Raw genomic sequence first — 16711 nt, 5'->3', positions numbered from 1 at the left:
AAAGACAAATCCTACGATAAGAACGTTGCCCCTGGTCAGATTTCCAGATCCAATTTCTGTCTGACAGACAGTATTAAGTTCTCAGTAAATTCAAAATATTTTACCGTTATTATAAAGATTCGTACAAATTGTAATTTATTTGGTATCTATCGTCTTACTAATTCGTAGCAAGGATATTTTTATTGTTAGCTGACCATGTTTTGAACAAACACATGAAATAACCAAGCCCTGTTCCTCACCGAAAGATGGCTCAACGATTAAGATGTTCATAGCATATCCTCTTGTAGTTCCGAACATTTTTCACATCGTGAAACAAGCTTCTTGAAACGTCTACAAAACAGTTTGTCACAGGGGATATTAGACAGTTTTTGTTAGGGCTTTCAACTCGTCAGTTCCCTCAAAAAATTAATAGGCAAGATAGTTTTTGAGATGTCGATGGATATAACAGTGTTTCAGCACTAAACTATGACTACAGGGGATGACAAAAAATCTGCGATCCAAGGTTTAGTATTTTCTTTATCGTAATGGGTACGCACGTATGTGGGGGTGAATCACTGTAAAGGAGAAAAATTTCTGATCCCACTCGACCCATCCCCAAGGTCAATTTCCAGGAGCAAATTGTAAAATAATACGTTTCCGAAGTAATGTTTGTTCTTAATTCTTCAGACTCAATCAAGAACACCTTATAATATTATTTTGACGCCTCCAGCGTAGAAAAAGTCGACGTCCATATAATCAAAAAGATGCTTACTACTCCTTGGACATTCATCTCTATCTTAACAGAGAGGAGGCCGGCGCCAGAGAGATAAGTTAGTTCTGCTTAGTATCATCACATATTAAAACATGATGTGCATATCCAGGAATAACTGGACATTTGTGGTAAGTTCCTATGCGACCAAACTGCTGAGATCATCGGTCCTCAGGCTAACACATCAGCTAATCTAACTAAAACTAACTTACTCTAAGGACAACTAACACACCCATGCCCCCATGCCCGAGGGAGAACACGATCTTCCGACGGGGGAGGGGGGGGGGGGGACCGAGCGAGGTGGCGCAGTGGTTAGACACTGGACTCGCATTCGGGAGGACGACGGTTCAATCCCGCGTCCGGCCATCCTGATTTAGGTTTTCCGTGATTTCCCTAAATCGCTCCAGGCAAATGCCAGGATGGTTCCTTTCAAAGGGCACGGCCGATTTCCTTCCCCGTCCTTCCCTAATCCGATGAGACCGATGACCTCGCTGTCTGGTCTCCTTCCCCAAACAACCCCCAACCCCCGACGGGGGGAGCCGCGCGATCCGTGGCAAGACGCCCCAAGACCGCACGGCTACCTCGCGCGGCTGCTTATCCAGCATGGTATTGAAAAACGGAATGAATAAACACACTAAAGGTAAAGGACATCTTATGTTTATCGCTTTTGTTTCTACATAGTTAATCACGACTATTTATGCTTCAAAGCAAAAATCTCCGACACTGCCAAGCCTGGTAAACGAAAATAACAAAAAACTACTTAAATTTGTCTGAAATAATACATTCCCTTTGATTTCAATATAAAGTTACTATGCTATTCTTTTGGAATTGGATTTGCCTTAATGTTTTTCCACTTTAGGTGAATCGGAATCATCCTAGTGCATGGATTTACCTTTCGTCTCAGCGCTGACGTATGAAATCCATGTGTCATAATCAGTGGCAATGCAGGAAAGGAATTCATCTCCCTGTTGATCAAAGTGGTTGAAAAAAAGTAAGGGCAAATGCCATTCTGTGATCGTTGTGGACGTCTGTGAAGATTTTCGAGATCATCAGTTCGTATACGAGGCATTCCACTAAAACCTAAAGTGAACATCTGAAGTGCTGTCTTTCGTTTCTAAAACTACTTACACGATAGACACTTCTGACCTATAATCATTACAGTAGACACCCACATTCCTGCATTCAGAAACATAGTTCTTGGTCGAATTTCTCAACTGATGAGATTTGTTATTGCTGCCCAAATTTTCGAATATTGTGTTCCGACTTTAGAGAGCATGAACTGACAGCCATGTGAAGGTTATATTGCCAACATACACGAATAAGTATTAGTATAGTCAATTGCTTTTTAGACGTAGTCGGTCATTAATATTTTACTCACACAACGTAGTATACGTCAGATATCAAGATGCACTCGAGAACCAATATCGTACTGTACGTCCAGACGTGAGAGTCTTACTGGGCTCTCAGTGGATACCGGAGGCGATAAAAATCTCATTAAAGGCTAGTTATACCGCTGAGGAAAAAGAATTCCCCAGCGAACCTGTCTCTGATGTAACTGGTGTCGTCGTAAAGTTAACGCGTAACCAAACTAGACGAGCACATATAACAATTCCACAAATGCTGTTTTACGTCTCTTTCTTTAGGACTGTATCATACGAATCGAACAAAAGTTCTGTTTTGTGATTAATATGAACATATCTCAGTCTAAAAATTTAGATCTGATGTAGTTGCCAGTCAAATAACTTGAGTAATCAGAATGAAATTTTCACTCTGCAGCGGAGTGTTCGCTGATATGAAACTTCCTTTAAGTGTGTAAGTGCTCTACCAAAGGCAAAGGTCCCGAGTTCGAGTCTCGGTCTGGCACACAGTTTTAACATGCTAGGAAGTTTCATGTTGGGCACTGTCTAAACATCCACGACATTGATAATCAAACAGTGTAGGAGTCCGTTTCATTGTCATGCAAGTAATCGCTATTATAATCCTGAAGACGCAGAGAAAGTCATTATAATTTAGCTAATTCAAACTGGCATTGGAACTTCTAAGATGATCCTTAATTCACTTAGAACTGACGCACTAAGGGGAAAAACGGTATTGCCAAATACAGTATATGGAACAACTTCTCGTCTCCTTTCCACAATACTATATGAAACAGACAAGGTATAGTATTCAATGTACTCCTTACTACATAACTGTGCCACTGCCAAAGAAACAGATCAAGCATTTACAATAAAGGTTTATTTTTCTCTGCCAAGTAAACCACTACAGAACTATAAAAACTACAGAATTTGCAAAAGTATAGGTTGTCACTTTGAAGGCTACACTTCCACATTTTTGCCGATAATAACGTATAGAATAATGGGACAAAATGAGCCGTATTAGTCTAAAATCATTCCATGTTTAAAGAAAGTAAAGGAACCACACAAGTAATTCTGACGTTTCACTTAGAAATGGTTGGAGAAGTTTAAGAAGTACTAGGATGTAGACGAGGTTTTTCTGAACTTATAGAGAACCTTGGATACTGAAGTTGGAAGGATTAGAAGAATGAAGTTCAAACACAATTACAAACACGTTATTGATAATATCTGCAAAGCCCGAAGTCAGTGATAAAAGTCCGAAACCAAGAAAGACACACAAGCGCAAAAAATGCATCAAACAAGATTGGTAGCATCATCTATGTTACTTAAGTTTCAGAATAAAGGAAGTACATAAGAGAAATAAAAATGTACGGGGAATTGCCCCAGGACTAAGATTTACAAATGAGATTTATAATTAAAGAACAAGCAGAACTGTTAAATGCAACTGACAAGCTATTTTTCACTGATCAGCAATGGAAAATAACGAGAAGAGCAATAACACTGATGCCAGAATGAGATTTTCACTCTGCAGCTGAGTGTGCGCTGATATGAAACTTCCTGGCAGATTAAAACTGTGTGCCGGACCGAGACTCTAACTCGGGACCTTTGCCTTTCGCGGGCAAGTGCTCAAGTTTGGAAGGTAGGAGACGAGGTACTGGCAGAAGTAAAGCTGTGAGGACGGGGCGTGAGTCGTGCTTGGTAGAGCACTTGCCCGCGAAAGGCAAAGGTTCCGAGTTCGAGTCTCGGTCCGGCACACAGTTTTAATCCGCCAGGAAGTTTCAATAACACTGATACTAACATCAAAACTGCGAAAGGAAATATTAGAATAACTGGAGAAACCCTGACATCATCAAACAGGGAGCGAGAAGTCTGGTAGACATTAGGGTTTGACCTGCACGTTTGTTGGGATTTTCAGCAAAAGACAGGTAATCGTGTTAAATAAATGAGAAACCGTACGTCTGAAACAAGTATCGTAAGAGTGGAAGAATCGGGAAAAATTAATCGTAGGTGTTGGATTGCAGAAGGATACCGAACTAGAAGGTAAAATACTACGTAAAGTGTATTAGGTAGAACAGAGAATGAGGTAATACTGAGATACAGAGTGATGGAGCACGTGCTAATGCACAGAGGCATCTGTTAATGTAGGGAAGAAAGGAAATTGTGAAACGTCGTTTACTTTAGACATGCTGCGAAAGCAACAGCTGGAGGAAGCAAGTATCCTACTATGGTCATCGCAGCATAATCCAAAGATCGTCATTATCTATTCGTGCAATCTATCGACTCGTTTTACTATACATATTCGAAATAAAAGTATTGTTCTTCATAAGACATTTGAAAAAAAAAGTTTTACAACAACTCCATATTTGCTGCAAAATAAGGACGTCACACGAAAGTCGATATATCTACCAGCCCTTCATTAATGTGTGAGACAAGAATCCGTAATACTATGCATCTTTAGTAGCACAGAATACTTTGTTCAACACTTCTGATCCGCTTTCGACAAAGGTATTTTTGTAGGTTGATTGCTACGAAGAGATCTTTATTAAACATCAGAATCCACTCACTGCAGCCTGCCGAAGTGGCCGTGCGGTTAAAGGCGCTGCAGTCTGGAACCGCAAGACCGCTACGGTCGCAGGTTCGAATCCTGCCTCGGGCATGGATGTTTGTGATGTCCTTAGGTTAGTTAGGTTTAACTAGTTCTAAGTTCTAGGGGACTAATGACCTCAGCAGTTGAGTCCCATAGTGCTCAGAGCCAGCCACTCACTGCAAATATGTAACGCAGTATAAATTGCTCAAGATAAGAATCGTGATCCAGATCTTAACTCTACAGAAGAAAAGACAGTGTGAGGCAGAATCACGCAAAACTAGATATAGTGAATACGATGAAAAGTGAAACTCGAGAACTGGAAGCTTTAGAAACAATGCTAAAGCCGTGAAGATAGAAGGAAAAGTACTGAGAGGGAGAAATAAAAGTAAAATTACTAGACGCCATTAAGGGAATAACTGCAACGCCAATAGGAGAATAACGACAAAAAAAAATAAAGTAGAATTACCTTGTCTAACACGCAACGAAGTGCCGTGTGCCGCATATCTGGTTACGTCAATCGGCTGTGGATTCACCGCTTAGGCGTTCGTACGCACACGATCGCTACAATCGTTCAGTTGCTTGTGAACCGTTTACTAACGGCACGGTAAGAGACATTCAGATCGTCGCAAGATCTGCTGTACGAATCGTGACAAACATATTTAACGAGCTTGAGAGTGTTAAAGTGATGCTAAATCATCTGCAACGAGAGCCGCTAGAAGAAAGGAGTCCAACCTCATGGCAAAGACCACCGCGAGAAAACAAAGCTGTGTTACCACGTTGTGCCTCTTATACCAGGCTTGATGTAACAAATTATAATGATGACATTAATAAATGTGGATGCCATGCACAGTCCTATAACAAAGTTTTAACTTACGAAACTTTTGTAAAGAGCTTCTCAGTACGTGTTCAGTTTGTCTGTGGGAATGACAGGTAACAAAATGCATGAAACTTTTGATAGCCCTAGAGATACTGAAATTTTGTCTGTGTATACATCGATAATTTGGAATAATACGAAACTTAGAATTTGTAGTTTTTTGTCATTTGTCCATTTAATTAGCATGTTATCACTGTAGCCTGAACTAAACTATTTTTCGTTAACTTCAGTCACGAAATTTGCACTAGTCATTGATTCCTTTATGTTGTCCATAAACGGTACTAGAAATCAGTGAAGTTTTTTATTACGTTTCTGCGAACTGCTGGAATAGTCTCCGAGTTAGAAGAGAATTACTTTATTATACCAATGGCAGAACACATAGGCTACAGTGGCGTTCTTACCGTGGAGTATTATGTCCGATATTTCTAGAGAGCCATTCTCAACTTATTTAAGTCCGTAATGTTCAATGGAAGAAATGTCTGAACAGGCAGACCACCCAGTTGTTATACGCCTTATAACAAGTATTCTCTCATACGATTCAATAGCTCCTATCTTTTGTGTTAATCCGTTTCTTTCTTTACAGTTATACTGCTGCAGTTTCTGGGCAGTTTTATAGCCCCAATTGATACAAATGTAACATAACAGAAAAGACAAAAATAATCACAATTGGTGACAAATGCATTCAGTGCGTAAATCCATTTTTACATAAAGAAAATTGCCGTTCTATCAATATACAGAATGTTTCTGTTTTAAGAGTGTACATAATATTTCTGTTTCTCCTATTTTGCCGTTTGTTAGTTTTTTCCTTGTTTTCAAATTAAAAATATTAGTTATAGAAATCTAAAACTTGAACTACTGTAACAGAACAGGGACCAAGAATTAATCAATGAGGAAAATGTACCGTTTAAAGGATCCCTGAAGAGAGTCACTTTTCCTTAGAATGCGACATACGCATCTCAGAGAACTGATGAGTGTAGCTCTAATTTTGAATTTAGTGTTCGATATTAAAATATATCAACACTCTTCTGGTCACAGTGGCATGGAATAGCGCCAATAAACAATGTCGTAATAACTATCTTAATTCTTTCCATCCTGCACTGAAACATTTAGAAAGGTGTGACCGTATAATGGTAACCTAGGAAATACGTAAATTTTAATGAACAGCCACATTCAGTATATTTGTTTATTCCACGACCGGTTTCTACATTCCACCTCAATTTAAAGTGTATCCATGTAGCACATAAAGTTAGCACATGCAGCTTCCTGAACAATAAAACTCGATACATACTGAACACTGTATTACTTACTGCATATGCTGCAGAGTTTGTTAAAATATTGGCGTTTCCAGTATTGTAAAAGCCGCAGCACACAAAAATAATCTGCCCCATATTTAAATTATATAAAAATACAACAGCTGTTTGCTTCAGGAACATAATTATTAATATGATTCTCAAGGATCCTGAGGCGCCGCATTCTCATACGCGATTGGACGCGATATGTGGCCAGTGAATGTTCACATGCATTCTTGATGGCTGCACGTCATGGTATTTCCTATCGAGGGAACAATCTTACAAGGGTGCAACGGGCGAATTGTTAGAATTACTCTGGTTTGACAGGAATGTGAACGATCTTAAACGCCTGCAATGGAACACCAAAGCAGGGGATTTAAACATTGTATGTTGTCTGTGGTCGCATATAGGGACGGAGTATCTTGTTAAGATTTTATCCCCCGTCGGCAAGCCAGCCATAACAGATTGTAGTACAGTACGTCGACTGCTGCAATATTCATTCAGAGAAATTCACAGACTGTATGCTGTCAATCGGCGTGGAGTCACCAATAAGCTACAGGTGGTCCAGTGGCATCTTAGGTTTTAGTGTATTTAAAGATAGAGGTACTTTCTACAGTCGTTGCCTTATCCATACGTACACAATACCGCTCATGAAGATACATAACTGCTGCACTTGATGGTGACGGTGCGAGACATCGAAAGGAAACTCAAATGATATTAAAACTTAGCAGACACATATACCAGTTTTATTTTTATGATGTATGTATGCAGACTAAAGCGACAAATAAAAATTTGAACCAAGGCCGGAATTCGAACATGGGTCTCCTGCTCACTAAACATATGCGCTTTAATTTCACTGCGTAACACTTGTCAGTCGAAGTTACGTTTTATGTCTTCTGGAGATTTCACACATAAACAAGAACCTGGAATATCTTTCTTTCGACGCAACTTCTTTCGCTTATAGAAAACACTAGTCTTTCGTAGCAAGTTTACTAGCAATATGTCCGACTTTCAAGTACTCCCGGGTATTCTGTCACGTAGTGTGTCTACTTTGTGCGATAATTCGGCAAGTTTAGTTGTTTTAAATTGTTGAGGATAAAATAAAGAGAGTAGGTCGTCTGCTGATACATACAGATAGTCATTTATTCTCCCCCAGTACGCAGATGAAATAGCACTGAAGACACTGTGTAAGATATAACACCCAATTTATCTCGTTAACGGATCAAGATATCGAAGCAAGTTTTCGCTAAATCATGGTAGGCAGAGGAGTACGGAATTTTCTTGCTTGGTAACAAATCTTAACTCTGGTAGTATCCGATACACTGAAGCAAGTACGTATCCTTCTTTAAAAAATATCATTCAAAAGCTCCTGGAAAGACAAGTACAGTGACAGAACTCTTGTTAATGTTGGGGTTGAAACTTTTCGCGAAATTATACCAGAAACGCACTTAAACTGAAAGCCAAGGCAACTGGAATCGGCTATTACAGAGTAAACACCGCCAAAAGGGGCTCTCATGGCAGGCTCCGACGTTATATGTAACAGGACGATAAGGTCACCGCTACGAAACCGAAACACAATTCAAATGGTTCAAATGGATCTGAGCACTATGGGACTTAACATCTATGGTCATCAGTCCCCTAGAACTTAGAACTACTTAAACCTAACTAACCTAAGGACATCACACAACATCCAGTCATCACGAGGCAGAGGGAATCGAACCCGGGAGAAACACAATTCCTCTTGCCCCTACTTTATACGACTTACGAAAAAGGGCCAGCTACTATTTTTCATAAGTGCATCAATATTCTGACTTCTGGCGTATCAGTAGGAAAACTTAAGTGGAATGACCATATAAAATACCTAGTAGGAAAAACAGATGCCATACAGATTCATAAGAAGAATCTCAAGAAAATGTAACGAAAGAAGTGGCTTATAAGGCGCTTGTTCGACCGATTCTTGGGTACTGTTCATCATTCTGGGCTCCTTATCAGACAGAACTGATAGATGAGATAGAGAAGATCCAATGAAGAGCGGCGCGTTTCGTAACGGGTTCGTTTAGACGGCGAGAGAGCCTTACGGAGATGCGCAAAAAATTCCAGTCGTAGACATTAAAAGAGAGGCGTCATGCATCATGGAGAAATTTACTACTGAATTTTCGAGAGAGCACGTTTCCATGAAGAATCGGACAACATATTACTTCCTCCCAGATACATCTCGCAAAATGACCACGATGAAAAAATTCGAGGTATTAGAGCTAATACAGAGACTTCCCGAAAATCGTTCTTCTCAAGCTCCATTCGCGAGTGGAATAGGGAAGTGGAAAAAGAATTAGTGGTACCATAAGTACGCTCCGCCACACACCGGTAGGTAGCTTGCGGAGTATGATGTAGATGTATTTCAAATGTGCATGCGTACTCCTGTGTATGTGAACAACTTTCATTCTGAAAAGCCGGCCGCCGTGGCCGAGCGATTCTAGACGCTTCAGTCCGGAACCGCGCGACTGTTACGGTCGCAGGTTCGAATCCTGCCTCGGGTATGGATGTGTGTGATGTCTTTAGGTTAGTTAGGTTTAAGTAGTTCTAAGTTCTAGGGGACTGATGACATCAGAAGTTAAGTCACATAGTGCTCACAGCCATTTGAACCATTCTGAAAAGCGAACAATCGGAAAACTTTCCACAACGCAGTCTGGCAAAGAGCCTCACTTGACCGCGCATCGACCATAACAGCCGAATCCGGCCAGCTTGCATCCCAGTTTTAGTACTTTTTCGTATATTTCTGCGTAACTTTTCAAAGTGAACAAGTGCTTTGTCACCTTACTTTCGAATTCTATCAAGGAAAACCATGTCGTTCCATTAAAAAAAATTGTACTTGCTTCAGTATCCTGGTTGATGCAAAAGCTAAGAGGATCAAACGTAGAACAAAATAACGGCTCGTTTCGTAATATCATTAACCGAAAACGTCGTTTCAATGTCTTGAATCGTTCATGAATTAAAATGGGTATTGTGTCGTGCTGCTAGTAACACAGACAGACTATCGAGAGTGGTGATACCACCTCACATGAAATTCGCAACTTCTACCAGCCCCAAAACATGAACTCTGGAAGCTATCCAAAACTGTCCATACCCCCAGTATCCGAACTTTGATTTTCTCTTCATCACTCCCCACAACACATCAGTAAGCCGTATTCTAGCAGTCAAGCAATGTTAAGAATAAACATTAAACACTGATCTTCCTTCTTTTAGCAATGTTAATCTAAAGAACATTATTACATTTATACCACAATGTTTACAATAACGTAATTATTGTCTTAAACACCTAAACTGACAGAAGGATACGAAAAAGCGTTTAAAGAAAAGAAATTATACAACAAACAGATCCAACTGAAATTACTTGCATTCGGTAGCTACTTTTAAGCTAATTATAACATTTAAACTTTGTAGGAAACACACTTCAGTAAGTTCAGTCTATCCATTTCACCATTTTGCGATCGCAGGTTCGAATCCTGCCTCGGGCATGGATGTGTGTGATGTCCTTAGGTTAGTTAGGTTTAAGTAGTTCTAAGTTCTATAGCAGACTGATGACCTCAGATGTTAAGTCCCATAGTGCTCAGAGCCATTTTGAACCATTTTGCGATGACACTAGTTTATTCATATAAAGAATTGTCTTTATTTAGTTGTCTTGTCACTTTTTGGAACAGAACAGGAGTCGACGTTATTTAACCGGCTGTAAGATTCTATTTGTTCTCTAGTAATCCAAACAAAGAGTTGAAACGAGAATGAAAACTCTGGCACGCATTTGTCGTTTTCCAAAGTGCAGAGGACGCCTGCCAAAACCACAAGGAAAGAAGGACGCGTTTCCTCATCTGTACAGTTTTCTATGAGGCAAACAGCGAACTGTGCAAATAAAGGATCTTCTGGCATAACGCTCATTAAATTAATAAATCTATTTCCTTCGACTCTATGATTGAAATAAATTAGAGAGGAGTAATAATGAAGTCGCTTCCCTTTTTCACACTCTAATTCCTTTCCTTTCTGTTCCATTTGTTACCACTTTCCCGTCAGTTTCTTGCACTGAAGATGAATCAGGAGTATGATTTCCGACGCGAACAGCCGGCCGGTGTGGCCGTGCGGTTGTAGGTGCTTCAGTCCGGAACCGCGTGTCGCTACGATCGCAGGTTCGAATCCTGCCTCGGGCATGGATGTGTGTGATGTCCTTAGATTAGTTAGGTTTAAGTAGTTCTAAGTTCCGCAGATGTTAAGTCCCATAGTGCTCAGAGCCATTTGAACCATTTGAACCGACGCGCACAGACAAAACATGATCGCTTCCTATTCTAAAAAATTAGGCGTTACAGTTCTTGTTGTAACATCCTCAACGCTGATCACCATTATATTTCACTTTCCAACAAAGTCTGAAGCTTCTCGACGAAGATAGTCTGGCGCCTTTCGCTATTCATTGCTATACGTTACTGTACTTATACAAGATTCTCCATCTTCATTGTCACTGTAGTACATGTGTAAAAGCATTCTCTAGTAATTTCCTTTCTCGACCATAGACACTGCACTACTACGCTCGTATCTGCCGCCAGCTACAAATCACGTTCCCAGAGGCACCTGTCTGGCGAAATGCCGGCTCTTTTAGCTGAGCGCCAAGTTGCGGAATTCGATTAGCAGATCCTTCCCCGACCTTTACTGAGCCGTGGAGTTCGTGTCCGCTCAGTCGGCCAGTGCTGAACGGCAGCCAGCGGCAGGTGCAGTACGTGGGCAGGTAACTCACCGCGTGTGCAGCACGGCGCGTCTCCGGCCTGCGGTGTCCGCCAGCGACGACTGCCGAGCCGCGCTCGCCCGCCAGCCAGCCAGCCCGCCATCCGCCGCTGCCGGCTCCGGCCTTGGCCTTCCCTGCAGCAGCGCGCTGCCTCTCGCTTTCTGTGGCCTTGCCCACCGTCGTACGCACAGTGGGCAATACTGTAACGTGAAGCTCTGGGTCTTCCTGTTTTTCGTCTGATGGCCCAGTTACGCAGCTCAGGACAGCACAGCTTGGCAGATGGTTGTCGCAATGACGGAGACACCTGTCGTAAGACGGTGACTCGTCGCGGAGTTGTCTCGATAATTAGCGTATTTTTTAACATATTTCGTCCCCTCGATGTGTACTTATCCTATACGATTAAAAAAATTTCGGGCACTCTACTACAAAGATTATACGAAAGAACTTGCTTCCCTTCTAGAGGTAGTTTATCGTAGATCGCTTGAGCAACGAAGGGTACCTAGCGACGGGAAGAAAGTGCAGGTCATTCCCGTTTTTAAGAAGGGCCGTAGGATAGGTGCACACAATTACAGACCTATATCGCTGACGTGAATCTGTTGCAGGCCGGCCGCGGTGGCCGAGCGGTTCTAGGCGCTTCAGTCCGGAACCGCGCGAATGCTACGATCGCAGGTCGAACCCTGCCTCGGGCATGGATGTGTGTGACGTCCTTAGGTTAGTTAGCGACTTCTTACTACGTATCCGCGGCTATGTGCGTCAACATTACAGACGTAATGTCTCTTGGAACGAGTTAAGGGCGAGAACTTGAGAGCAGCACTACGGGAGGTAGTCTTTCTTTGGTCGGTCATTAGTCTTCTGACTCCACTGAAATCGCCCACTACGAATTCATCTTCTGTGTCAACCTCTTCGTCTCAGAGTCGCATTCCTACATCCACACTACGCTCCGCAAGCCACTTTACGGTGTGTGGCGGAAGTTACTTTGTGTACCAGTCTCAATTCCCCGTTTTCCTGTTTAGTCGCGAATCGTTCGTGTGATGAATGAATGCTGGTAAGCTTCCGTGCAAGCCGAATATCTGTACTTTACACGAGATATACGTAGGAGGAAGGTGTCTATTGGCTGACTCTTCCAGGAACTTACGCTCTCAGAACTAAAACAGTAGAGCATACTGTGATGCAGAAAGCCTCTCTTGCAATGTCTGCCACTGGAGTTGGCTGAGCAGCTCTGTGGCCCTTCGCGTTTATTAAACGAACTTGTAACGAAACGTGCTGCTCTTCTTTCGATCTTCTCTCTTCTCTAACTCTTCCATCAATCCAACCTGGTACACGTCCCAGATAGGTGAACAATACTCAAGAATCGGTCGAACAAGCGCCTTATAAACCACTTCCTTCGTGAATGACTTACATTTTCTTAAGACTCGTCCTATGGATATCAGTCTGCCACCTGCTTTCCCGACTATTTGTTTTATTTGGTCACTCGTCTTATGGTCGCTCTGGATAGTTGCTCCTAGATATTTTACTGCTGATACTGTTCCTAACGGTTTATCATCAGTAGTGTAGCTGTACAGCAGTGGACCGGCTGCTGTGGCCTAGCGGTTCTAGGCGCTTTAGTCCGGAACCGCACGCCTGCTACGGATGCCTAGAGCACTGATGACCTCAGATGTTAAGTTCCATAGTGCTTAGAGCCATTTGAATTTGTACAACAGTGGACTTCTTTTCCTATATATCCGCAATACATTACAGTTACTTAGTTCAGGGTCAACTGGCAGAGACTGCACCATTCATCAATTCTCTGAACGTCATTCTGCAAATCGTTACTGTCTTCTGGCTTGCTATTTGTTAGAGACAACGCATCACCTGCGAACAAAATGGCTCTGAGCACCATGCGACTTAACTTCTGAGGTCATCAGTCGCCTTGAACTTAGAACTAATTAAACCTAACTAACTTAACGATATCACACACATCCATGCCCGAGGCAGGATTCGAACCTGCGACCGTAGCGGTCGCTCGGCTCCAGACTGTAGCGCCTAGAACCACACGGCCACTCTCACTGAGTTCATGTAGACCACAACCGTTAAACAATGTTGAAAAAAATGTTAACTCCTGGCCTTATTTTTTTCTTTGTCTTTCTTTCCTACTCTCTTTTTCCCCTTCTCTTTATAAGTTTTGATTTTATCGCAATTATACATAATGTAGCATAGTAAAATCCTGTAAATTGGCAGTTTCCTTAAATGAACAAGGCGATCTTAAAAACAAAAACTTCGAAGAATTTCACTAGAACTCTTCAATGACAATACATTCCATTGTTCTGCTGAAAGGGCATTATATAGATTTGATTCTTTACAACAAAAAATAATCTTTGCATGTACAGCAATTGCTAAGGACAGCCGCATGTATTTTCGAAAAAAATCCCTTATGCTGGTTGCATATATGTACATATTAAACCATAGTATCGTGTTATTGCAGACGCACCGGGATGGGAGGTCATTGTCCGTGATGGGTCGCGCGGAGACTAACCAGGCTCATTAATTAAAGTTTTCTGTAAAATCGATTTTAAAAAGTCATGATCGTGAGCGCCTGCATAAGTGAGCTAGCTTGCGCTCTTAGGAGAAAAACATGACAATAATAAACTGAATGTCCCTAAAATACACATTTAGAGGAATGGGTTAACAGTGGACTAATGGTTCAAATGACGCTGAGCACTATGGGAATTAACATCTATGGTCATCAGTCCCCTAGAACTTAGAACTCTTTAAACCTAACAAACCTAAGGACAGCACACAACACCCAGTCATCACGAGGCAGAGAAAATCCCTGACCCCGCCGGGAATCGAACCCGGGAACCCGCGCGTGGGAAGCGAGAACGCTACCGTACGACCACGAGCTGCGGACGGTTGACCGTGGACAATGCAAGTCATTAGGCTCATTTTATGAAGCAATTGTTCGGGCAGTATTAAAGACAAACTGGTCAGTCAAAACGAAATACACCCAGTTCGACGTTTAGAAGGAGATTTGTGGGAAGAACAGAAGGACCTTTTCGGAAAGTATTACTGTGGTTAACGCGTTGGCTTTGGCTTCTTCTCGAGCACTGCTTCTGGAGAGTTGCGGTAAGGCTTAGTAACACAGATTCCGGCTGTGCGTTCTGTGTCTGGCATGTGTGATGACGTCACTGTCCGCGACGATTCCGAATCCATTACTCACCTGTTGCCGCCGTACGCACGCTGCAGTCGGTCTTTGGGCAACTCATGTAGTAATCGCCAGAAAAAGTGAATGATTTAGGCCACTAGTGTTCAAAAGTTGGACCTCAAACTAGCCTTAATGTAAATAGGCAAGCTGACTAGTAATTTGACAGTTTAATCTAAACTGAATTCTTTTTATTTCCAATATGACTTCCTTGGAATATTCTTAAGTACAGGGTGTCGCAAAATGTGTCTCCGAACTTTCTGCAAACGTTTCTCACACGAAGAAGAAGAAAATGTGTTGTACGGACATGGGTCCGGAAACGCATTATTTCCGTGTTAGAGCTCAATTTCTGCAGCTTCTCAGCACATTAATTGTCTACTTTGAAGTGAAGCCTCATCCGGGAACAGCGCATTTGCACTAAAGTGAGGGTTGACACATTGTTCAATGAACGATTCGCAAAAGTGTACCTGTGCAGGAAAGTAAGCTGCTGATAATACCTGCACAACCAATACATCGTACGGATACGGCAGTTTCTCATGTAGCACTCTCCACATAGTCATGTGGCCAACATCACTAGTCGCAGTTAATTGTCTTACGCTGACACCAGGGTTGTCGTAAACTGCACGAAGAAGTTTCTACTCCAATTGAGGTGTCCTCGTGCTTCTAGGCCTCCTGCAGCCCCGAGTAATGGGCCTACTCCCTAAGACTACGATCGATTGCTGTATACGTCCTCTTGTTATTCTGGAAATCTCTCCCGGTACAAACGTTGAGCGCCACGACCATTACCATCTGCTAATCCGTACAGCAAATGGGCATCTGCCAACTTCGCATTTGAGTACGCCTCCATTGTCCCTTGCAGTGTACCGGAAACCAAGTCTGTTACGAACGCTGAACAGTTGATGCTATATGTCTGTACAGCCCGTGATGAATACTAAACAGCTGATGCTTCATGCCTGATATTGTGAATCACCTGTCAACACTACCCTCGTTCAATTGGAACAACAAACACTGGCAGTGAACCTATGTATTGCAACTTATTGTACAATCTTACAGAGCGTAAACAAGTTGGTATTTTCAACATTCCATGTAAGTAAACGTTTCATGTAATGCTGTGACGTTCTGTTGCGCTGTGACTGCTATGATTAATGCGATTAGAAAGAGAAGTAAAAAATGAGTTCTAATATGGAAATGACACGTTTGCGGACTCGTTCCCATACAACAAATTTTATTCCTCTACGAGTGCGGAATGTTTCCTGAAAGTCTGGCAATGCCTTTTTGTTACACCATTTTCGTGTACTCATAACTGGTCTGTAACCGGAATAAAAAGGACACTTTTAGCCGCACGGAGTAGCCGCGCGGTCCGAGACGCCTTGTCACGGTCCATGCGGCTCCCCAGATAGGAGGTTCAAGTGCTCCCTCGGGCCTGGGTGTGTGTGTTGTCCATAGCGTAAGTTAGTTTTAAGTCCGATTAAGTAGTGTGTGGGCTTAGGGACCGATGACCTAAGCAGTTTGCTCCCATAAGACCTTACCATAAATTTCCAATTTCCAAGGGCACTTTTATTTTGTCGGGGTTCGAATTTACATACTAGTGTGCCAACGTAATTATGTACCTCACCATTTCTCACAGCTGACGCACCTAACGCCGATTTTATGGATTGAATTACACACTGGAACTGAATTAGTACGTTTTAAAAATGTTGCCTATAGCACACTTCTTGTTCACCAATTTTCACAGACATTAGAGACCAACCTGTCTGTAAATAAATGCACCATTATGCACGTAAGTAGAAGGAAAAAATGAAATGAAATCTCGTGTGGCTATAGCCTCTCGTCGGGTAGGCCGCTCGCCTGGTGCAAGTCTTTCGAGTTGATGCCACTTAGGCGACTTGCGTGTCGATGGGGATGAGATGATGATGAT

The 16711-nt window shown here is 42.1% G+C and overlaps 1 protein-coding gene across 1 annotated transcript in view; it reads right to left on the bottom strand.

The window, feature by feature from the left end:
- LOC126088493 (fatty-acid amide hydrolase 2-A-like) overlaps positions 1-11718 on the bottom strand; it is a 250432-nt gene extending 238714 nt beyond the window's left edge. The window contains exon 1 of the mRNA XM_049906673.1: positions 11628-11718. Within this exon, the coding sequence (XP_049762630.1) occupies positions 11628-11718 (91 nt within the window). The remainder of the gene's footprint in view (positions 1-11627) is intronic.
- Between the last annotated feature and the right edge of the window lie 4993 nt (positions 11719-16711).

The sequence above is a fragment of the Schistocerca cancellata genome, chromosome 1, assembly GCF_023864275.1.
Source record: "Schistocerca cancellata isolate TAMUIC-IGC-003103 chromosome 1, iqSchCanc2.1, whole genome shotgun sequence".
NCBI lineage: Eukaryota > Metazoa > Arthropoda > Insecta > Orthoptera > Acrididae > Schistocerca > Schistocerca cancellata.
This window is presented reverse-complemented; position numbering and strand designations above follow the sequence as displayed.